Source organism: Canis lupus, chromosome 4, assembly GCF_048164855.1.
Source record: "Canis lupus baileyi chromosome 4, mCanLup2.hap1, whole genome shotgun sequence".
In the NCBI taxonomy this organism is placed as follows: domain Eukaryota; kingdom Metazoa; phylum Chordata; class Mammalia; order Carnivora; family Canidae; genus Canis; species Canis lupus.
In genome coordinates this window covers 39,188,591-39,211,994 of record NC_132841.1, presented here as the reverse complement: position 1 = coordinate 39,211,994, position 23,404 = coordinate 39,188,591, and the positions used below count along the sequence as shown (strand labels likewise).

The 23,404-nt window shown below is 46.2% G+C and overlaps 1 protein-coding gene across 1 annotated transcript in view; it reads left to right on the top strand.

Moving 5' to 3' along the window:
* The window catches only part of NSG2 (neuronal vesicle trafficking associated 2), a 58,754-nt gene extending 42,034 nt beyond the window's left edge, over positions 1-16,720 (top strand). The window contains exons 4-5 of the mRNA XM_072824104.1: positions 12,217-12,327; positions 14,904-16,720. Of these exons, the coding sequence (XP_072680205.1) occupies positions 12,217-12,327; positions 14,904-15,095 (303 nt within the window). The 3' untranslated portion in view covers positions 15,096-16,720. The remainder of the gene's footprint in view (positions 1-12,216; positions 12,328-14,903) is intronic.
* The last annotated feature ends 6,684 nt before the right edge of the window (positions 16,721-23,404 follow it).

Sequence of the window (23,404 nt, the reverse complement as noted above, 5' to 3'; positions counted from 1 at the left end):
TGGCAACACAGTGTAACACGTGATAGTCCTCGTGTTGCAGAAACACTTAGACCAAATTCAGCTGAAAGGATGCACAATTGTAACAATAACAGAGATGGCCGCAAGAAGTATTAGTTTATCACTTTCACATTTATGTGGCACTTTGGCTTTTTGCATTATTCATCTTGGTTGTGGTTCGTGACAGTTTTGCATAGATTAGTGTAATGACTTAGAGCCATTTGGCAGGTGGCAAAGTAGAGATCTGTTTTGTGCTGGGAGGAGCCAGACTTGGTATGTGGAGGTACTTTCTATGTGATCATAGAAAGTTGGATGGGCCACGAATGGGTAAAATGGGAAGAAGCGGAAGGAATCAAGATTTATGCAGGGATACATGTGGATAAGAATAAATAGAAAGTGTGTAAAAACAGACTTCAGATGATGGCAGGATTATAATGGGTGTTTTCCTCTCGGATTTCCAGTGTTGTTCTTATTATAATGGTGCAGCACACTTTGAATAAAAATAAACTGTGACACAGTTATAGATTTATCAGCAGTATAACATATGACAAGGCAGCTGTATTTCTGAGTTAGACCTGAGTTTATTTTTATTTATTTATTTATTTATTTATTTATTTATTTATTTATTTATTTATAGAGTGAGTTTAAATCTTCACTCTGCCTTCATATATGTAAAGTCATTGACATCTGTAAAATGGACACATCACTAGTAACTTTCCCATAGGGTTTCGAGGACATGAAATGATGTAACCCATATATGTGCACCGTCATGCTAAGTAAGGTCATTACCATGGGTCAGGCCTATCCTGAAGGCTTCATGCATTGTCAGTGTGAGGTAGCCATCAGTATCACCCCCATTTTAGAGAGAAGTAGGTCAGGGATCTCAAAGGCCAAGCAACTCACCCAGGGTCACACAACAAGTTAGTGAGGAAACAGGGTTTTCAGTCTAGACAATTGGGGTCTAAAGCTCTACTCCATTAAGTGCTTAATGCTAGGGACAGGACTAGGGAAACCAAGATGTCATTGGGGCAGAATTGATGGAGAATTTACCATCCCCTTGCACTTTCCACTCAAGCCCTACTGTCAGGATCTTTGGGACCAAGCCAGGAGCAAGGCACTGGGTGGCCTAATTCTGTCTCTGGAGGTTCCAGCTGTCACATACAAAAGATGAATGCCTGTCAGACAGCTCTGTTTTTATCTCCCCACAAAGTTTAATTCCCCTGATGTGAGTGGTTCAATTGCTTTGAGGTTTCCAGGGTTTGCATTCTTCATAAAAAGGGTGGTTTACTGGGCATTGTGATGCCATGAGGCTGCAGTACATGAATGTGAATGAAATTTTTATTTCCTGCCATCAGGAGGATCCTAGCTTGGCAGACAGTGAGAGGGTTTTGTTCTTCTCTTCTGTCTTCCTAACTCCTGGGATTTCAACATGTAGGTGACATACCCCCTAGAATGAATTTATAGTACATATTGTCATGTTTCATTGCATTATTGCAAGCAAAGGCAGCAGCAGGACAGAGAAATATTTACCAAAAGTGTGTTTAAAGCAGTGGTTAGTACTGAGAACTTCAGAATCAGATATTCCAGAGTTCCAATCAAGCTCTGCAGCTTCAGGCAGGCTACACTGTGTACCTGTGCCTTTGTTTACACAGCTGTAAAATGGGGGCAATAACTGGGCTTATAGGTTTCTCATGAAAGATTTTAAAAAGATAATACATACAAAGTGCTGGACATAGTACCTGGTGCATTTACTGAATGATCAGTAAGTGGTTGCTATTGTTGGTTGAGTCTGTACACCAGGACAACCCTGGGCAATTTTACAGGCATCATCTCAATTAATCCTCACAGCAGTTCTGTAGGCTAAGAGTTTTGTTCCTATTTAACAGATAAGGAAATGGGCTCAGAGGGGTGAAGCATCGTGCCCAAGATCCCACAGTTCATCAGAGGCAGATGTAGGCGGACAGCCCTATTTAGATGAGGCCACCACTACTGTAAAGAACTTCATGGATATTGCCGAGAATGCAGGGCCAGTCCTCCCAGCCATCAGAGAGAAGCCTCTCATCTTTGATGGGCACAGCAGAAAGACAAGGAGATCGCTTCAGGGGCGACCAATAATTCTTCCCGCACCAGATGAACTACTCCAGATAACCTTAGGCAGTGATTTTATCCAGTCATCCTGCAAGCTGTGAAATAGTTAAGAAGGGCCCTGAAAAATTCACTACTTGGAGTGCTTTGTGCCAAAGATGAGAAAGGGGATGTGGGGTAGGGAATGTGGGATATGCATTAGCATCCTCTCTACCCAGTGCCAGCTCATGAGCCAATAGCTGGGACCACAGAGGCAAACAAGATATGGTTCCTGCTCCACGATACACACAATAGAATAGACCATCATGATATGCAGGCTGAGTGCTAAGTGGTAGAGGAAAAACAGTGTGGTGAGAGCACAAGTAGGCAATGGAAGGCTTGTCAGGGAAGGCAACATGCTGTGAGTTGGGTTTTGAAGCATGACTAGGAGCTCACTAAGAGAGGAAAGGCTGAAAAGGTGCACAAGAGCAACACATGTTGAGGAAAATGGCAGTCTTCCTGAGGGGTTGGAGCTTTTGGAGTGCATGTGGAGGAACATGGCAGATGATATGGAGAAATCAAGGAGCTCTCATTTGTATCGCTGCCAGGCTGTGGGAGGGCACTATATCAGTTTCCTAGGGCTGGCATAACAAATAGCCACAGACCATGTGACTTAATGCAATAGAAACTTATTCTCACAGCTCTGGAGACCAGAAGTCCAAAATCCAGACAGGGTACTGCACTCTCTGAAGAGTCTTTCCTTGCTTCCACATTCTGGTGACTCCAGGTGCTCCTCAGCTTGTATTCCAATTTCTGCCTCTTCCTTCAAATGGCCCCCTGTTCTGTGTGTTTGTCTTCCTCTGATGTCTCTTTTAAGGGCACTTGTTCTTGGATTTAGAGCCCACCTGCGTAATCCAGGATGATTTCATCTTAAGATCTTTAACTTAATTGCATTTACAAAGACTTCATGTCCAAATAAGGCCATATTTACAGGTTCCAGAGGTAACGACATGGACGTATGTCTTGGGGGACCACTATTCAACTCATAACAAAGTTTCACATGCATTATCTGATTTAATCTTAGAACTCTTGACAGGCAGATACTATTATTATTCCCTTTTACAGAAAAGGAGCCTCACTCAAAGGGATGAAAGGTAAACTTTATGAAAGCAGGGTCTTTCTCTGTCTTCCTCAGCTTATGCCAATGTGTAGAATTATTTCTGGCATATTGTAGGGGCTCAGCTAATATTTAGTGAATAAATGCTTAACAAGGAATACAGCATGGGCTAAGAGCCCACATTAATACTTCACTGAATTAGACTCTGGACTATATTATTTAATTAGCTGTGTGATTCTGAGAAAATTGGGTAACCATTCTGTACCTTCATCACCTCATCTAAAACAATGAAGATGGGGAATCTCTGGGTAGCTCAGCGGTTTAACATCTGCCTTCAGCCCAGAGCGTGATCCTGGAGACCCGGGTTGGAGTCCTGCATCAGGCTCCCTGTATGGAGCCTGCTTCTCCTTCTGCCTTGCCTCTGCCTCTCTCTCTGTGTCTCTCATGAATAAATAAATAAAATCTTAAAAAAATAAAACAATGAAGATGAAGGGCTGTTGTGAGGTTTACAAGAATAAATCCATGTCCGGTGCCAAGAATGGTGTCTGGCACATAAACAGTGCTTAGTAAATGGAAATGTGCCATATTATTCCATACTACCTCTCAAGAGGGAAAGCAGACCATGGTGGTTTATTATGGTGCACTGAGAAAAGTGTCAGGGAGCTGAGAGCAGACAGGGGAGGTGCTGAATACTGCCTGAAGACTTTTGGGGAAGACTTCCCTGGAAGAGGAGATGCTTGATCTGGGCCTAGAATGAGCAGCAGGACCAGCAAGTACAAGGGCGTGGGAGTGGGGAAACAAGGGTGCATCCAGACAGTGGAGGCAAGGGCTGAGGCCCGGGTGGTGGGGGTGGGGGGCAGGTTTGCTGAACGCACATCTGACTGAAGTAGAAGACACCAGGACTGGTCCTGGAATGAAGCATTCACAGTGTTACTGAGATGCCTCTGTGTATTGTCTGAACCTATCTTTTACCAATCACTGTGGGACCTTGGGCAAGTCACTTAACCTGTCAGAGCCTCAGTTTCTCCACCAGCAAAGTGGGCATAATAATTCTACTTACAGTATGTGATTGTGCCAATATTAGTATACAGTAAGTTCCCAATAACTCTTAACACCTATGATTTTTTAAAAAGATATTATTTATTTATTTGAGAAAGAGAGAGAGAGCGTACAAGTGAGGGGGAGGGACAAAGGGAGAGGGAGAAGCAGACTCCCTGCTGACCAAGGAGCCCAACGTGGGGCTCAATCCCAGGACCTGTGATCGTGACCTGAGCCAAAGGCAGATGTTCAACCAACTGAGCGACCCAGGTGCCCCAGCACCTATGATTAATACCATTCTGTTTGTTTGTTTGTTTGTTTGTTTTTTAATAAAATAATTTTTATTGGTGTTCAATTTACCAACATACAGAATAACACCCAGTGCTCATCCCGTCAAGTGTCCCCCTCAGTGCCCGTCACCCACTCACCCCCACCCCCCGCCCTCCTCCCCTTCCACCACCCCTAGTTCGTTTCCCAGAGTTAGGAGTCTTTATGTTCTGTCTCCTTTTCTGATATTTCCCATACATTTCTTCTCCCTTCCCTTATATTCCCTTTCACTATTATTTATATGATTAATATCATTCTTACTACTGCTGCTACTATCACTGTATGAATGTACAGCCCATGGTGGGTGGTCATTATGGCTCCTGTCCTGGCACAGATTTGCTGGAGCTGTGAACTGCGTACTCTGTGTTGAGCTCTTTCTCTGTTTTCTCTCTGACTTGTGCTCAAAAACATAAGGAGAAATCTTAGACAGGCCTTAGCAGATCCCAGCCTAGATTCTGGCCCCAAGGGTAAGATGCTCTTGTTTGAACATGTATTAGGGTTTGTGGTGGGTGGGATTGAGAATAGGAGATGGAAAAGAACAGAAGGCCAAGTGCAGGTATCTCAGTGCTCCATCCTAGATAAACACAATGTGGTTTGGACCGGTCGCACATCCATCTGCTTGTGCATATCTGGGGAAGAGTGTTTGTGTATGTGTGTGCACACACACACTGTGTGGCCTTACTTTGATTCAGCATTTCAGTTCAGGAGATGTTTACTGGCCCCACTCTGTAGGAGTCCTGGTGCCGAGCACAGAGTAAAGGATGAGATATGCTTGCTGCCCAAGGCATTCTCCAGCAAAGGGAGGATTCAGAGGTATGAAAAGGTCATGATAACAGAAGGAGCACCCTCAGAGCAGCCGAAGCAGGTGCTGGTTCAGAGCTGGGCCAGGAAAGGATAGCAGGACTAGATTGGAAGGCTTGAGGAGCCATCCACCATGATGAGAAAGGACACGCAGGAGTCCCAGGCTGAGAAGCACAAGTGCTAGAGTGTTCGGTGGGCTGGACATGGCTGGAGAGGACCATGCGAGCCAGGGAGTGGTGGCCCAAGTGGCTGGAGGTGGCAGAGATAGGCCAGGTTGACCCTAAAAGGCCAGGCTGAGCAGAATGTTACCTGAAAGCATGGGATGGATGTTGTGGAAAGTGGGTCTCCTGGGCGGGACAAAGGTGACTTAGGTCTCAAAGCCCAGTGGCACCTCATCCCGGCATTCTCTCCCCTTGTTCCCTGTCTCAGCTACACTGCTCCTTCCAGATCCACTAGGACCCAGCTACTCCTTTTATGGGTCTTTGGACTGGTGCCTCATCCTGAACCACTCTGGCCAGAGACTTCTTGTGCAGGGCTCCTTCTCTCACCTTGGACCACCCTACCCCTGGTATGTGCTGTTCCAGATCCCACTCAGGGCTTGTTTTATAATTATTTCTTTGTGATTTTGCTTGTTCAGAGTCTGACCCTGTTTCTGCCATAAGTTCCCCAATTTAGGACTATATAGCAGCATCTGGCTTCCTGTGCACCCTTCATAAAAGTGTGCTGAGTGGATGCATGGATGAGTGTGTGAAGGGTGGGCCTGGAGTCAGGGAGAAGGAGCTATGTCCAGTGATGAGGACCGCACCTCTCAAGAAACCCAAATTTAGCACGGGACCCATTTCTAGATCCAGGCTGTTACATCAGGAAGTGAAGCTGAGGGCTGTAGGACCTCTCTGAGGTTGTACAAATCCAGTCAATACTGATCTGCAGCCAGGCTTTCACATTGCAAGATGCTTTGTGGGGAAGTAGGAGCCTCTCTCTGGGGTCCTCTCCGAGGCTCCCCTCTCTGTGCTGGGAGTTTTACTGTAGGGACCAAAGCACTAATTATCTGTCAGAAAGGGAGAGGCCAGCTGAGGATGGCCAGTTCCACAGGAGGCCCCATTGGGAGCCCTCCTCAGGGAGTATCTCACCCAGGTACCCAATTAGAAACCTTGGTCTACTCCCTGCTTCTCTTCCAACAATGCTGTTTCCAAGAATCTAGACCAGCGCAAATGTCACCCTTTGTCCCCAAAGTCAGCATCCCCCCCCCTCCCCTCTCACATCACTCTGCTCACCTCCTAGGAGCTTCTCAAACCATGCACCCCTTCCATCCCCCCTGCCTCAAGTTCAGCTTCAGCATTTGAGGCATGCCCTAGTGCATCAGCCTTCCCACTGGCCTCTCTGCCTCTAGCCACACTCCTGCAAGCCTGCCTCCATGTTGCCTCCAGAGACATATTTCCAAAGCATAATTTATATCCTCTCACTTCCCTCCTCAAAACCTTCCAGGGGTGGGGGTGGGGGGGGCAACCTGGTGGCTCAGTGGTAGAACATCTGCCTTTGGCTCAGGTGGTGATCCTGGGATCCTGGGATCGAGTCCTGCACCAGGATCCCCTTAGGGAGCCTGCTTCTCCCTCTGCCTGTGTCTCTCTGCCTCTCTCTCTGTGTCTCTCATGAATAAATAAGTAAAATCTTAAAAAAAAAAAAACACCTTCAGGGGCTCCCTGTTACCCTGGGGATAAAGTCCAAGTTTTAGCCTTGTCCCTCCTTCTCTGTCCTCTTGCCACCTACTCATTGCCCCAGACCTCTCTCCTGCTCTCTTGCATCCTCTGGCCAGCCATGTCAAACCATATGATGTTTTTTTCTCCTCTGCTCAGAACCTTTTTCCTTTCCTATCGTAGCATTCTTCCCTGAAGTTACTTCCAACATTGCCTCCCCCAGGAGGCCTCCCAGGATCCCTTACCTCCAGGCTCCCCTTTGCAGATGCCCTCACTCATGGTGCCACCCCATGTGCTGCATGTGCCCACATCCATCTGTCCACCTTTCCCTCACCCTGTGGTCTGTGAGGCTCCAAGGGAGGGCCTGTGCTTGGTCACAGCCCTGTATTTTCTGACCTCCACAGGCTCTTAGGACCTCCTGCTGCAGAAGTTATCAAGATTCAGGACAGGGAGGCAAAGCCCACTTTCCTTTAAATGGTCTCTGCTCAGCCTTATTGCGGGGCTCTGAAACACATGGCAGGAGTTAGCCTCGCTCAGCATAATCCCTTGGGTGGGCTGTGTTCCTGGCATCCTCCTCCAGTACCAGACGCTTGTCTCTGGCAGTGATATAGGGCACCGTGCCCGGTGTCTATGTACTACACTCTTCTCAGCACTGCCTGTGCATGACGACCACCTTGGGGCTTGGACTCTCCCATAAGAGACTTTGGTGTCATTGTTCTGGGGCAGGTTCAGAGCATCAGGATTGTTTAAAATACTGCCCAGGATATTCTAAGAAAGTGTGGCCAGCTTGAGAACCACTCATACCTAGTCATACTAGAGCGGTGGTCCTCGTCCTTGATTGTATATTATAATCATACTCTGAGAGTTCATAAGACTGCCCATGTCCTGGACCTACCATCCCTGAGCCAATAAATCGGAGTCTACCATAGTGGTTGCAAGCTTGGCATTTCAGCATTGAATCTTACAAGATCTTCCTTCCCTCCCTCTCTCCTTGACTCCCTCCCTCTTTTTTCTTGTTCCAGAAACATTTACTGTGGTTACCTGTTGAGCTCTGGGAGTACTGTGGTGAATCAGACCCTACCCCTACTAGGTGGGGGCATAACAGGGCTTAACTCAGGGGTGTTAGGAAGGGAAGAGCCCCCCTACCCTTAAGGGGAATGTGCCCCATGGACAGGGGTGCTGGGCCCTGCTCCAGATCTCAGTGTCTCCTCCTCTTCACCAACACGCTGCTGACCCGGGGACGCCCCTGCTGGGTCAGGCAAGAGACTGGGTCTCTGCTCACTCAGGTCACATTAGGATGGGGGCTTTCCAGGGGCTGCCCCAGTCCCTGAATCAAACTGGCGGTGGTGGTAGGGTGGGGCTGCAGGCCCCTATTCTCTCCTTGGCACAGGTGAGGTATGCAGCTGTCCTTTGTCCATGGACATGCCTACAAGCATGTCTGTGTCTCAGTCTCATACATGGCTCTGGTAGGGCATACCAGCAGGACTTTAAGGCCCTTTTGATGGAAAGAATCAACCTGGGCTCTGGGAACTTTTTAAAAATTGAGGTAAATTTCACATATGAATTAACTAAAGTGAAAAATTCAATGCCATTTAGTGCATTCACAATAGTGTGCAAGTACCACCCCTACCTAATTCCAAAACATCACCCCAAACAGAAACTGTTTCCATGGCTGTCATTCCCCCTTCCCCTCACCCCCAACCCCTGGCAACCACCAATCAGCATTCTGTCTCTACAAACTGACCTATTCTGGATATTTCTATAAATGGAATCATACAATATGTGGCTTTTTATGTCTGGTGTCTTTCATTTGGCATGTTTGCAAGGTCCAAGGTCCATGTTTACATTTGTACTATCTACCAGTACCTCATTCCTTTTTATGGATGAATAATATTCTGTTATATGGATGGACAATGTACTTATTCATTTATTAGTTGATGGACATTTGGGCTGTTTCTACCCTTGGCTATTGGGAAATCTGGGCATTTAAGATTCTTTACCTCTATACTCCAAACATCTGCTGACTAAGTATTCCTAGTCCTTAGCATAGCTAGTGGTCTGTGGTGGCGCCCTTCCCTCTACTAATCAGATACTATTTTCAAGGTCCCTAGGGGGGTGTATGCATATTTGGGGCATCTCTTGCTTCAGGTTCCAGCCTCCTCTGACATCTTTATCTCTCTCCACATCCTACATGGGTGATTCCAGTCTGATCTCTGCACTCCCCCATCCCACCCCACCACCACCCCAATCTTGCGCAGGAGGCTGATGAGTGTGCAACAGACTGAGAGTTCAATGTGCAAATGGAGAGAGCAAACATCGCACTGTGCTGACAAGAGTTTAGAAGTGAATATTGCAGGGGCACTGGGGTGGCTTAGATGGTTGGGTGTCCGCTTTCAGCTCAGGTCATGATCTCCAGGTCCTGGGGTGGAGCCCCATATTGGGCTCCCAGCTTAGTGGGGAGTCTGCTTCTCTCTCTCCCTCTGCTTCTCCCCCTGTTTGTGCTTTCTCTCTCTCTTTCTCAAATGAATAAATAAAAAATCTTAAAAAAAGAAGTGAATTTTCCATGTCACCATCTGAAAGGAAAAAGTACTTTTTCTCCATCCTTCCACCACACTTCTGACATCAAACGTGTGAGGTTTTTCCCACACCAGGTAATTCTGCAATTCTCAGTGGACAGTGACTAGATGTTCTGTAGTTTAACTCAACTCTGACACTAGGTGCTGGAGTGAGTGCCCACCCCACAAGTTAAGGGCTCAGTCCCAACAGACTGCCTGATTCAGATGCCAGTTCCAAGTCCCAGGCTGTATCTGTGTTCCTGAACAAGTGGCTCTTCACTGGGAGCTCCTACCACCTCCTCCTCAGTTTTAATAGTTTGTTGGAACAGGTCACAGAACTCAGGAAAGCGTTTTACTTAGTATTATTGATTTATTACGAAGGATACAAATGAAGAGCCCCCTGAGGAGATACACATGGCCAAGTGTGGAAGGAAGCACGAGAGCTTCTGTCCCTGTGTAGAGTAACAGAATGAGCCACACTCCCGGAATATGGACGCATTCTTGTTCACCAGCCTGGAAACTCTGTAAATCCCTTCAGTTAAGGTTTTTGTATAGGCTTCATTACATGATTGATGAAATCATTGCCATAATTGATGAAATCATTGGCCATTAGTGATTGAACTCAATCTCTCCTCTCCCCATGGGTGAAGAGGTGGGGTCGAAAGTTCCAACCCCCTAATCATATGGCTGGCTCCCTTACAAATGGCCCCCATCCTTAGAGGCTTTCCAAAAGTCATGTCGCTAACAAATTCAGGTGTGGTTGCAAGGGGCTCCTTATGAATAATAAAAGACACTCCTTTCATCTCTTTGGATCTGGGCTATTTCAGGGACTGGGCATAAAACCCAAATATTAGAACAAAAGATGCTTCTAGTGCTCCTATAATTTAGGAAATTATAAGCTTTTTAGGAGCTGTGTGCCAGGAATTGTGAACAAGACCCAAATATATATGTTTCTTATATCATAATAGCACATTGTCCTAGAACTTCATACATATATGCATAGGGTACTTCTCACAGACAGGGTCTGCCCATCGGGTTTGGAGGGACACCTCCCATCTCCATCTTCCACTTGTCCTTTTCAAATGCCTCCCACCCAATATTTAATGCTGCCGTCAGGGACGCCTGGGTGGTTCAGTGGTTGAGTGCCTGCCTTTGGCTCAGGTTGTGATCCTAGGGTCCTGGGATCGAGTCCCACATTGGGCTCCCCGCATGGAGCCTGCTTCTCCCTCTGCCTGTGTCTCTGCTTCTCTCTCTCTCTGTCTCTCATGAATAAATAAATAAAAATTAAAAAATAATGCTGCCAACAAACAACTCCATTCATTTAGAACAACATAGACTTCTGTCTCCTCTGGTCTTATAAACATGCCCTGGGATGGGAAGGAGAGGGTGGGGATCCTCAAGGTTGATTTTATTTTTCTTCTGAATCAGAAGAAACCTCTCCATGAGAGGTAATTCTCCCATATTTCTGGGCCAACTCGTTCAAAAAGCCACCAGCTTTTAAAAACAGCATGAAAAAAATCCTGCTTGTTACACTAGGTGCTCCATGTCATGGTGACTACACTACCACTTTCTACATGGGGAGTGGGAAGGGGCCAGTGCAAGCCTGGAGGTGCCTCTGAAATTAGCCATTTACTCCTTTCTGGTAAATCTTGTCTGTTTAGTGTTGTATTATTTTCTTTAAATCTTGCTTGTAGATAAAGGTTAGGAGCCAGGCTTTCACTGTGAGCAATTTGAAGACCATGAGGTGCTTTTGAGGGGAGAAGAGACATGCCCTGACTTAGATTTTGAAAGAACCTCCTGGGTCGCTGCTGCATGTGACCACATTGTAGGGGTTGAGAAGGCTGCTAGTCAGAGGCTGCTTTGGGACTGCAGGTGAGAGGTGGGGATGACTCGGCTGGGTTGAAGATGGCCGGGAGCTGTGGATGTATTTGAAGGCAGAAACCATAGCATCCACTGCAGATTGGGTGTAGAATATGAGAAAAAGAGTCAAGGATGACTCCAAGATTTTTGGCCTGAGTGACTGTAAAGGTGGAGGTGGGTAAAAAATGTAGATGGAACAGATGTGGGATGGCGAGGAGCAGGGGATTGGTTTGGTAATGTGTCTAAGGTAACTACTGCATGTCCAAGTGGAGGTGAAAGAGGCAATTGCATCTGAGATTGGAATTCAGTAGTGTAGGGAGGGAGGTGGTGATGGAAGGCAGAAACTCTGGAAGTGACAGATGATTACAGTGACAGATTAATGATTTCCCCCCACCCCAACCCCACCCCCGCAGCCTTTGCACCTGAGCACACACACACTTAACAGGAAAAGTGAACAAAATCAGGAAAACAAAATCAGGAAAACTAAATGAGGGGGGAAATCACACATTGGCCAAGAGAGAGCTTCAGAAAGTATGTAGCAGAAGGGGGAAACTGAGGCCTAAAGAGTACAGGTGCTTTGCTCCAGGTCATACCCCAAGTTAGTGACAGAGTGAGACAGCCAGTTTTTCTGGCCCCAGGCTGCTCCTGTTCTTTCTGACCTACCACATTGCCTACCAGCTCCACAATTCCAAGCCTGCCTGTGTGCCAGGCTGAAGGCAGGTAGGGCTGAGGCTGGATGACTCTCAACTCTGTTTTCCTCCAGGTCACCATTCTTGTCAGCCTGGCCCTCGCTTTCCTTGCCTGCATCGTGTTTCTGGTGGTTTACAAAGCCTTCACCTATGACCACAGCTGCCCAGAGGGATTTGTCTATAAGGTAAGGGGCTTCTGGCAGGTGAGTGGCCCCAGGTGATGGCCAACTTCAATTGAAGGGTTTATCAGTGTCTTTTTTTCACTGGAATCCAAATTCAGGCAACCTCCTGCAGACTATTTAAGATGTAGTATGTGTCAGGCAAGGACTTTCACAAAGGACTTGGTGTCCTTCCAGTAGGCAGTAGAGTTCCTCCTCCCAAATGGTGCCCTCCAGAGTCAGGAGTCAGGAGGTTGTCCAGCTTCAGGCTGGAGGTCAGGAGTCAGGGAGAGCTTGCCTCTGCTTGACATAGGTGGGTCCATCTTCACAAGGCTCTGCTTTGGCACCATTCTTCCTGGCTTGATGTCTGATTCCCAGCTCCTGTGGTAGGAGTGTGTGCTTTAGAGGTGTCCTGAGTCCTTCTGTTGGGCCTTTTCTACTGAACTCTGCTCGGATCTCCTTCCCTTGAAGAACCCAATCAGCTGCATGACTTTGGGGCATCTCCTTATCCCTCTGAACCTCAGTTCTCTTACCTGCAAAATGGGCACTGGTAATACCTTCCTGCAGGATTTTTGTGAGGCCTTAGGGAGAGAATTTAAGTTAGCAGAGGACCTACTAGACAATGGGCTCTCAATGAATATTAGTTGTAATAAAGACAGAATCTATTCTACAGCAAAAACAGGTGATACAAGTATTTATAAATTGCCATTACTGAGCATTACTGAGCATCTAAGTCACACCCTTTCCTAGATATTTTCATAAATATTATCTCAATTGAGCTGCACATGCATTCTGAAAAATAGGTTTTCTTGCTCCCATTTTACATATGAGGAAATAGGGTAAGAATGTGTAGGGTAAGAGAGTTTTCTATATCATCACATTACATTCCTAAGTGAAGGAGTCAAATGGGGAATGTTCTGCCTTGGAAACACATGTCCTTCAGTCTACAATGTGACTTTCTCAGACTACATTCCTAGTAGTTAAAAACTGAGATTCTCAAAAAGGCAAAAGTCTCAGGAGGGAACAGTTGAATGAATGATGCCGCGCTCACACAAGGGATTTCTGTGCAACCATGAAAACAGGCGAGGGAGGTCTCCAGACCTGGATCTGGAATATCCCCCAGGATAGTAATGAAGAAAAAAAGGCACTGCCTTTGTGTGAGAAAAGGGGAGGGGAAAGATATTTGCTTATATTTTCAGAAAGGAATTCTAGAAGGATAAATGAAAAAACTAGGAAAATGGGTGGAAGGGAAGGGAGTAGAGGGGACAGGGAAGAGGAGCAAGATGTATCCATTTATCCTTGGTATCTGTAAATGTCTGACAGATCTAAAAAATAAAGAAGAAGAAGTCATTCCTGAAAATTAAAAACAAGTTTAACAAGAAACTTAGCTCTATATCAATTTGGGGGCATAAACGTACAAAAGAAAATATTCCAAATGAGTACAGTGTATTGACTGTACACCCTCAGTGGAATATATTCTAAGGATACAGAAAGTTGAAGAGATATCTTAAAGTTTATTCAATAATCTAACTTTTGGGCATAGTATTAGTGTTATTTTGTGACCATTTGATATATATTATAGGATAATGCAAATAGGAAATTCAATCAATGTTGGGCATGAAAGATTTTGATAAAAGAGAGAGGAGTTACAAATATAAAATCAAAGAAATAAAATAGACAGCCATAGGCTGGAGTAATGACCCAGAGCAGCAACCAGGAGATGGGTGAATGAGTGGATTGAGAGGTCTGGTGGGCTGTTAGTAGTGGCCTCTATAGCCTCAGTCAGTGAACAGAGGACCTTGGATTGGTATCAGCATCAGGTTTCTTTCTCTTTCTTTTTGTAAATGGAGGGATAACTGATGTAATAACATTAGGTTAGTTTCAAGAATCAGCATGATGATTCAATATTTGCATATATTTTTGAATGTAAGTCTAGGTAACATCAGGGGCTCCTTGGTGGCTCACTTGGTTAAACGTCAACCCTTCAGCTCAGGTAATGATCCCAGGTTCTTGAGACTGAGCCCATCATCCAGCTCCCTGCTCAGTGGGGAGTCTGCTTCTCCCCATGGCCCCCACCCCTGCTCATGCTCTCCCGCTTTCTTGCTCTTTCTCTCTCTCAAATAAATAAAATCTTTTTTAAAAAGTCTAGGTAACATCCATCACTACACAGTTACAAAAATCTTTTTTCTTATGAGAAGCATGTTTAAGATCAACTCTCTTAGCAACTTTCAAATATACAATACAGTGTTATTAGTTAGAGTCATCATTGTCTATTACATCCACAGGGCTTATTTATTTTATAACTGGAAGTTTGTGCCTTTTAACCACTTTTACGACCTTCACCCTCACCCCATCCCCCAGCCTCTAGCAACCACCAGTCTAGCATTGTTTTTTTCTGATTTTGAGTAGGTGGCAGCTTTGATATGGTGATAATGATGATGTTGGGCAAAGAGTGCTGAGTACCAGGCCCAGGCCAGGTGACATCACCTGCCCTTTGGCTGAGAGCCTCTTGTGGCTGTGGCCCCCAGATGGGGTGGCCGTGGTACAGGTTGGGTTGGAAGTAGTCTGTTGAGCTCCCCTGACTATGTCTTTCTCTTCCTCAGCACAAGCGTTGTATCCCGGCCTCCCTGGATGCTTACTACTCATCCCAGGACCCCAACTCCAGAAGCCGCTTCTACACGGTCATCAGCCACTACAGCGTGGCCAAGCAGAGCACTGCTCGGGCCATTGGGCCATGGCTGTCGGCGGCTGCTGTCATCCATGAGCCCAAGCCTCCCAAGACCCAGGGCCATTAGAGGCCCACCCCCAGCCAGAATGGGGGGCACACAGGGGGACCCCCTGTTGGCTAAGCCAAGCTCCAGTTATAAGACACCACTGTACTCCTGGGATATGGGGGTGGGGGTGGGGCCGGGGTGGGTGGGTGGGGAACTCACCGAAAATATTGTGCACTGGAGTTGTCTGAATTGATATTTCTTTTTGTCCTTTGGTATTGTTGATTCGTCCCCAAGTCAGGATTATGTACAAAGGCATGTTTCGTGTTGATTGTTCCCATGTAAGATATTTTCAAAGCCACTGCTTATTACTTGTTAGGAAAATTTAAAAATGGAAAAGAAACAAAATGAACAAAGAAGGATTAAACTGGCTGCACCTGGAAGACGTTGACGGGCAGTAGAGAACACAGACTCTGGACTTCTTAGATGAGAAGCTGTAGCTTCATTTGGGGGGTTTGGAAGGTACAGGAAATGTGAGTGAGGCAGGCTGGGGCTATGTGGTTGGCCTCTGCCCTGCAGGAGAGAAAGACAAGAAGTCAGAACCAGCATAGTTGGAGAGGAGGGCTGATTTTGGCATTGTGAAGCCTGGACACACACAACCCAAAGTGAAGAGCACCCACCACGGGTGTGTTTTACCAAGTTAGCACAAATTATTCATATGAGAATCTGAGCTGGGGCTTGGGCCGACCCATGTGGCTGCCTGGGGATGTATAGGTACAAGCAAACACTGAGCAGCAGGCAGACTTTCTCCTGAGTTTCTAGATCTACACCTGGATACTGCCTGTATTTAAGAGACAACAGGAGTAGGAAGGGAGAGAGGAGAGGACAGGATGCAGGACGAAGCAAGGCACAGGACAGGCATATCACATGTGGCCAAGCTATAAGCACAGGCACCACTTTTTAAAATTCTTGTTTGTTTGTTTCCTAAAGTACTAATAACAATTGGAAGAGTGATAAGGGCCATAACCAGGAACCTCAGGTGACAGCCAGGGAGACTTTAAGATTGGAGCTGCAACAATGCCAAATCACTCCTAAAGGAAGCTGAAAAACGTGATGGTCTTTTGCCCACCTGTTGTACTGACAGCTGTCAGCCAAGCACCCAAAGTCCCCAATCTAGTTCTAGAAGCCCCTGACTAGGGGGCAGCATCTGGCATTGACCAGGGCTCCTGCTGTCCTGGGACCACACCAGGTACTCCCACACGGCTCTCCTGCAAAGGTGCCCAGGAGGCCCACTCTGTGGGATGTGGCTCCAGGCCTGCAGGCCAGAACTGGCTGGGAAAGTTGGTTATTTGATATGTAGTACCGTTTCCCCACAAAGCTGAGACAGGCTGTTTAAAGGACATTTTCTCCTGGCTTGCTATGTTGCCGAAATTATCATACACAACAGCTGGGTAATAAGACTATCATAGCTCAAACTATCCTGCCAAATGCTATCATCTGACTTTCCTCCTCCCACCCCACCACCTCGAGTCACCTGTAAATTCATTTGTCATCCGAAGCGGAATAACAAATTGTCCCTAGCAAAACTGCTGAGCGCTTTATAATTTTGTGGTGTATTTTTGTCAGTAGGTAGCAGAGGCTGAAGTATTTTTTGGTGTAATTCTTGAATTTTTCTGACAGGAAACAAATAAAGATAGATGTGTCTGAAATTCTTGACCTTCCTTTGCAACTTTCCTGATCTTTTGCTCAGTGAGCTTGGTGGGAAGATGCTGGGGGCCGGGATTGGTTCCTGAGCATAGGGTGAGCTCTGGGGACAGAGGGTCTCATTAGGCCAGGGCTGGAATTGGGCTGTTGGGAGACCTCCATCCTTAGGCAGGTGGGGCCTGAAATGATGCCCCACCCCCTGGGGCTCCCGGTCGGGGGTGTGGGGAGGGTCAGAAACAAGGACTAAGGGGGCGCCTGGGTGGCTCAATCAGTAGAGCGTCTCCCTTCGGCTCAGGTCATGATCCTGGGGTCCTAGGATTGAGCCCTGTGTCAGGCTCCCTGCTCAGAGGGGAGCCTGTTTTTCTCCTCTCCTTCCCACTTGTGTTCTCTCTTGCAGTCTTTATCTCATAAATAAATAAATAAATAAATAAATAAATAAATAAATAAATAAATAAATAAAATTAATTTAAAAAAATCAAGGACTAAGAGATACACCTAGCCATTTATCTTACAGTGCAATGTCCTTAATACCATGAGTATTTCCTGAGCAGCCATGGAGGGCCAGGAGGTGCTGGGCACACAGCATTCAGTGATGAATGATGCATAGTCACCATCCTGACATCTGGAGATGGAGTTGGACGTGGACACAGATGTTGGCAAAGAAGAGTGTGAGGATGCCACCGGTATAATACAATTGGCTGTTAGCCAAAAGCTTGAGGAGGAAGGTGATGAGTGATCAGTGGGATTCCCTTCGTAAGTAGCTTTAAGGTTTATTATAGCCATGGCAGGGGGTATTAACTGACTCCGTTTTATAGGTAAGGAGACTGAGGCCCAGAGGGATGGAGAGGGGCCCTAGGGCCATAGCAGATGAGCTGGGGTTCAAACCCAGGTACGTATGGCTCCTTGCCTCCCAGTCTGCTTCTCTAAGACCCTGGGCAACCCTGTCAAGGTTATAGTTCATTCCACCCTAAAGTCAAGTCAATTGTCATAAAAGCAAACTAGCTTATTCCCCACCAGAACTCAGTATCAATTGTTAATGTTAATAATAGCAAACATGTGGGGTACCTGGCTGGCGAAAGTCGGAAGAGCATGCGACTCTTGATCTTGGGGTTGTGATTTTGAGCCCTGTCCCAAAATTGAATAGCAAACACGTGAATGCCCCTTGCTATGTGCCGATTACTAAGCGTGATGTATAACCCTCCATCAGCTCCATAAGATAAGTATCATCATCAGTGTCACTGCCGTCATGCTGTCATCCTCACCCCCACTTTGGAATGGAGGAACAGAGGCATGGAGCAGTGCAGCAGCCTGTACAAAGGTCACGTGGTTAGGCAGTGGCCGACCCATGATTCCAACCCATAGGTTTTGGTATCAGTGTCCCAACCATGGTTCCATTCAGCAGTAACTGCTCATCCCTATATTTTGCTTGGTAGTTTATGGGTTGTGTTCACAGTTCTTCTCAAACTTAGATGACAGAATGTTTGAGGGAAAGACTGGGATTGACTTTGGACAGAGTTGGAGGCTGAGGCTCCAGGTTTGTTGCTGCCCTGGGGATTGTGGCCATTCATGTATGCCTGGTGGGAAGGAGAATGAAGATAGCTCCGGTCCTTTGGGGAGACCCATGCTGCTGAGCTCTGGCATTAGGCAATCCCACCCATACCCACAGAGCCCAGGAATTCAGCCTCTCTTCAGGGCGCGGTGAAGCCAGGGCAGGGATCCGGGCTGGCAGCTCACTCGTTGAGGCAGACTGATCCATATGGCCAACGTGTAAACACCCACTATTTTTTTCAATTACACAAAGTCCACTAAAGGCTTAATGAACACATGTTCAAACATTCTGTCATAAATGGATTTGCCACTCCATTGCCTCAAAAAATAGACCAAAGTCATCTTTTCTCTGGAATGAACAGGCTATGGGAGTGCGACCAGAAAGAAGGAAGTGGTAGGGAATAGGTGATGGACAACGGACACCTCTGTTTTCAGGGGCACCCCTGGGGCCATGTGCTCTTCTTGGTAGAGTCAAATCTCTCCCAGCAGAAAAGAAGAGGATACCTAACTCTTCCCACAATACCCAAGGAGTGGAAGATTAGTTCTAGAAGAGCTTAACCAGAGAGGGTTTGGTCAGGGAAAAGCTGCTCTGGTTTTGGAGGATAGGGTTTTGCAGAGCACTGCTGGCTGATGGAGAGTCAGGGGAAGGCAGGAAATCATTATAAAACAGCACCTTGGTTCCCACCCTTTTAAAACATACTTGCAGACACTGGGAACGGCTTTCTTGAGGGGCTCACAGTAGATAGGGAGATAAGACAGATGGAAGGCATGGCGTATGGGGGCCAGTGACGGGTCCTTGGAGGACCGGGCCTTAGAGCTGGGCCTTTAAAAACAGCTTGTGTTTGGAAAGGGAGAATTCGGGGGTGGAGAAAAGATAGCTCAGAGCAGATAGCACTCCCAGGTGAGCGGAACAGCATCACAGAGGTGCGGAGGGGAGAGGACCCAGGGCTGCTCCTCACACATGCTCCTGGGATGTCCTCTCTGGGCCTGTGCGGGGTGCAAAGATCAAACACGCACAGGATGCAGCTGCTGTCCCCCTGGGGCTCTGGGTCCAGGGGGTGTGGGGAGGGAGAGGCCTGGAGACACCATTGCTGCTCCTCGGAGATGCCCTGCTGGCCCCAGGGTTACCCCAGCAGGCAAGCAGGTCCAGAGATATTTAGCGAGATGTACATTTAACTTGGAAAATCAAAAGACTACCCGCCAGAGCTGCTGTTGATCAATTTATCCTGCCCCCCTCACCCTACATTGTGTTCTAATCTGACTGGGAAGTCATGTGGAAGAAGAAGGAGGAGGAGGAGGAGAAGGAGGAGGAGAAGGAGGAGAAGGAGGAGGAGGAGGAGGAGGAGGAGAAATAAGTTCCGGGTAATTTTCCCAAGAAGTGCCCATCACCATCTCTTGAGAAAAAAACTGCACTCCTGAACAGTAGAGGGAACAAGACTGGTTTCCATGGCAACATCAATGTCATTCCCCATAGATCAGACTCAAATCTGGCACAGAAGGGTGTTCATCTGATTCTGTCCTTTTGTCAGAAGTGATCTGCTTCTGAGAACCCAGACCCAGAGTTCATTAGTCAAAGTTGCCCTCCAAGGTGGCCATCCCCTCTCTGGACACTCTGCATCTCTCTCTTCTCTCTGTCTTTGTCTTTCTCTGTCTCTGCCTCTCAGTCTCCATCCAAGGAAAGGATGTCTGGAGGCTGTGGACTGAATTGATGTAATTTTTGTATCAATCCAAGGCCCCAGGTGAGCACAGTGCTGAGCGTGGGTGAGCATGTGGCAGACTGGGAGACCGAGTCCCTGGGGGGCACACTCTCCTGGAACCGCCCCTCCTGGATCTGTGGCCTTGGCTAACTCCCTTTCCCCACTCTCAGCTTCAGCCTCCCCATCTTTAACATGGGGACAATAATTGTACCTACCTTATTTTGTCAGAATTCAATGAAATAGTATTTAAAGATTTACCTGTGGGCAGCATTCAACAAATTATAGCTACCATATCTTGAATATGGCTTCCTCAGGCTCAGTTTCCTTATTTATCAATTGGAATTATTTATTTAACCCCCCCCATAGGATTGATGTGGTTTAAAATGAGGCAGTGCGGGACACCTGCACCCCAATGTTTCTAGCAGCAATGTCCACAATAGCCAAACTGTGGGAGGACCCTCGGTGTCCATCGACAGATGATGGATAAAGAAGATGTGGTCTATGTATACAATGGAATATTCCTCAGCCATTAGAAACGACAAATACCCACCATTTGCTTCGACATGGATGGAACTGGAGGGTATTATGCTGAGTGAAGTAAGTCAGTCGGAGAAGGACAAACATTATATGGTCTCATTCATTTGGGGAATATAAAAAATAGTGAAAGGGAATAAAGGGGAAAGGAGAGAAAAATGAGTGGGAAATATCAGAAAGGGAGACAGAACATAAAGACTCCTAACTCTGGGAAATGAACTAGGGGTGGTGGAAGGGGAGGTGGGCAAGGGGTGGGGGTGACTGGGTGGTGGGCACTGAGGGGGGCACTTGATGGGATGAGCACTGGGTGTTATGCTATATGTTGGCAAATTGAACTCCAATAAAAATAAATAAATAAATAAATAATATTTCAGAAAATAGGAAAAAAAATGAGGCAGTGCTGTGAAGTGCCCATGACACAGAAATTGGTTACCTCCCACCTGCCCTTAGGAAGCCCTTGGGCCCCGCCCCTTCATTCCTGACATCCCTTATCTTGTCACCCCAGGTGCCCTAACACAGACCACAGGTGCCCATTTTCCTCATGTCTTCCAACAATTTTTCATTTGTAAATGTAGTCACACAAATGTGTCATTTTTAATGATAACATTCATTTTGGCAACTTTGATCAAACTCTTTATACGTATTTTTAAAACAATACCATACTACAGACTTTATTCAGATTTCACCAGTTTTTTATGAATATTCTTTTTCTGTTTCAGGGTCTGTCCCAGGACCCCACATTGCATTCAATGTCTCCATAGTCTCCTTTGATTTGTGACAGTTCCTCAGTCTTACCCCTGCCTTTCACAACTTTGACCTTTCTGAAGAGTGTAGGTCAGGTGTTTGGTAGATTGTCCCTCTGTGTGGGTTTGTCTAACGTTTCCCATGATTACACTGAGAATATGGATTTGGGGGAAGAATTGCACCGGGGTGATTTACTGTTCTCAGAGCATCACATCAGAGGGTGCATGACACTGATCTTGTTCTTGGTGATGTTAACCCTGATCTTCACATTAGGTGGTATTTGTTTGCCAGGTTTCTCCATTGCGATATTACTATTTTTCTATTTTACTAATTAGTAAAAATTTAGGGAAGGTACTTTGAGAATGTACAAATACCCATTTCTCCTTACATTTGCATAGACTAATTTTAGCATTCATCAGTAGATCTCGCCTGCAGCAATTACTACTGTAGTGTTCTCATAGTCATTTTCTATTTCCCCCATTTCTTCTATGTTTATTAATTGGAATTCTTCTGTAAAGAAGAGTTGTCCCTTCTCCTCATTTATTTGCTGATTCAATCATTTATATGTTAATATAGTATATATTAGTATATACTATAAAGGTATATTTATTTGTACTTGTTAGAATCCAATACTGTCATTATTTTGTTTCTCTAACTGTTTCAGCTTTTGTCATTGGGAGTGCTTTCAGGTTAGCTCCTGCGTTCTTTTACACATGTCCTTTTGGGGGTGGGAGCACTTCTTTGTTTTCTGGCACCACGGGATATTCCACACCCATCTTGTATTCCCTTTCCTAGACCTGGAATCAACCATGTTGCCAAGGAGCCCTGGTTCCCCTCTTGAGGAATGATATTTAGAAGCCAAGGTCTGTGTATTAGGTATGTGTATTGCTGGGGGGATGGGGGTGCCATTCCTTTCAGACCCTCTCAGTGGGCAGAGTCAGGAAACTATAAATGTATAGTAACTCATGTGTATCTCTCTCTCTCTGTCTCCTTTCGTCTATCTACCATCTACCTATCATCTGTCATCTGTCCATCTATAAAAATAAAACAAACATGAATTTATTTTGATACCTGTCTTTCCAACGCAAAACCAAAGGGTTCATGCTAGTGTCCCTTCTTTAGTTGCTTGTAACCTCTATCTCCGACAGTGGGAAATATGACTCCATTATCTACCATATATTTACTGATTTGTCTCTAGTATACAGGTAAAGGTGTTTCAGGTACATGCATTTTTTTGAGGTTTGGAATTTCTGACATCACTAAAGACAATTTTTGAATCATTAACTTTGTGTTTTAGAGTATATCACTTTCTTTTGTGCTTTATTTATAAAGACTCACAGGTAGAGCTATTTGTTTTCTGAAGGTTAGCACTTTCGGAGGTCAATGCATTGTGTTATATTTAAGCTGAGTTTCCCAAGGCCTCACCACTGAGAGGAATAATGGGATCTTATTAACAACAGTACCTTAAATGTCATAAACACATGCCTCCATCTTCTCATGGAGGATTCAGGTCCTTCTCAAGACCTTCCTCCTCAGCCCAGGTGGAGCCTCCTGTGTGCTTAAGGACAGATGTGAACCTGCTGGGTTCTGCTGCTCTGCTGAGCTCCATGGATGCCCCAGATGTTCTGAGACATTGATGGGCAGTGTCACACACACCCTAGAGTCCATGTGGTTTTGTTTCCTCAGGCTCTGGTGAAGTAAGGGGAGACAGTGTTCTCTGACTTTGAATTTCACCCTATTATCAGGGGCCCACTGCAGGACTGCTTGTGCCTCCAAAGCCCTACAGAGCTTTAACCAAAACAATTCTTTTTATTCTTTTATTGTAATCTCAGCACTCCCACCTCTTCTGTGCTCTATGTGGGACCACTATGTGAATCCACTGTATCTGCACTGAAAGACAAATGGGAGTAGTGTGCTTGGGTGCTAGGTGGATGGCCACCACCATAGCTGCTCCTGTCTGCACCCATGGCAGACTGTGAATCATTTGTGTTGCTCTTTCTCATGGGACTCTGCTGCAGCTAAGGAATCTTTCCCTGCAGTGGTTCTACACTACGTCTACTGCTTGACTTGATGTTGTTAGTGACAGAGATTGCTGGCTTTCTAAAACGTCCCATGATCCCCTCCCAGAGCATGGAGTTATCACTGGGCGGGGGGGAGGGGGGATTG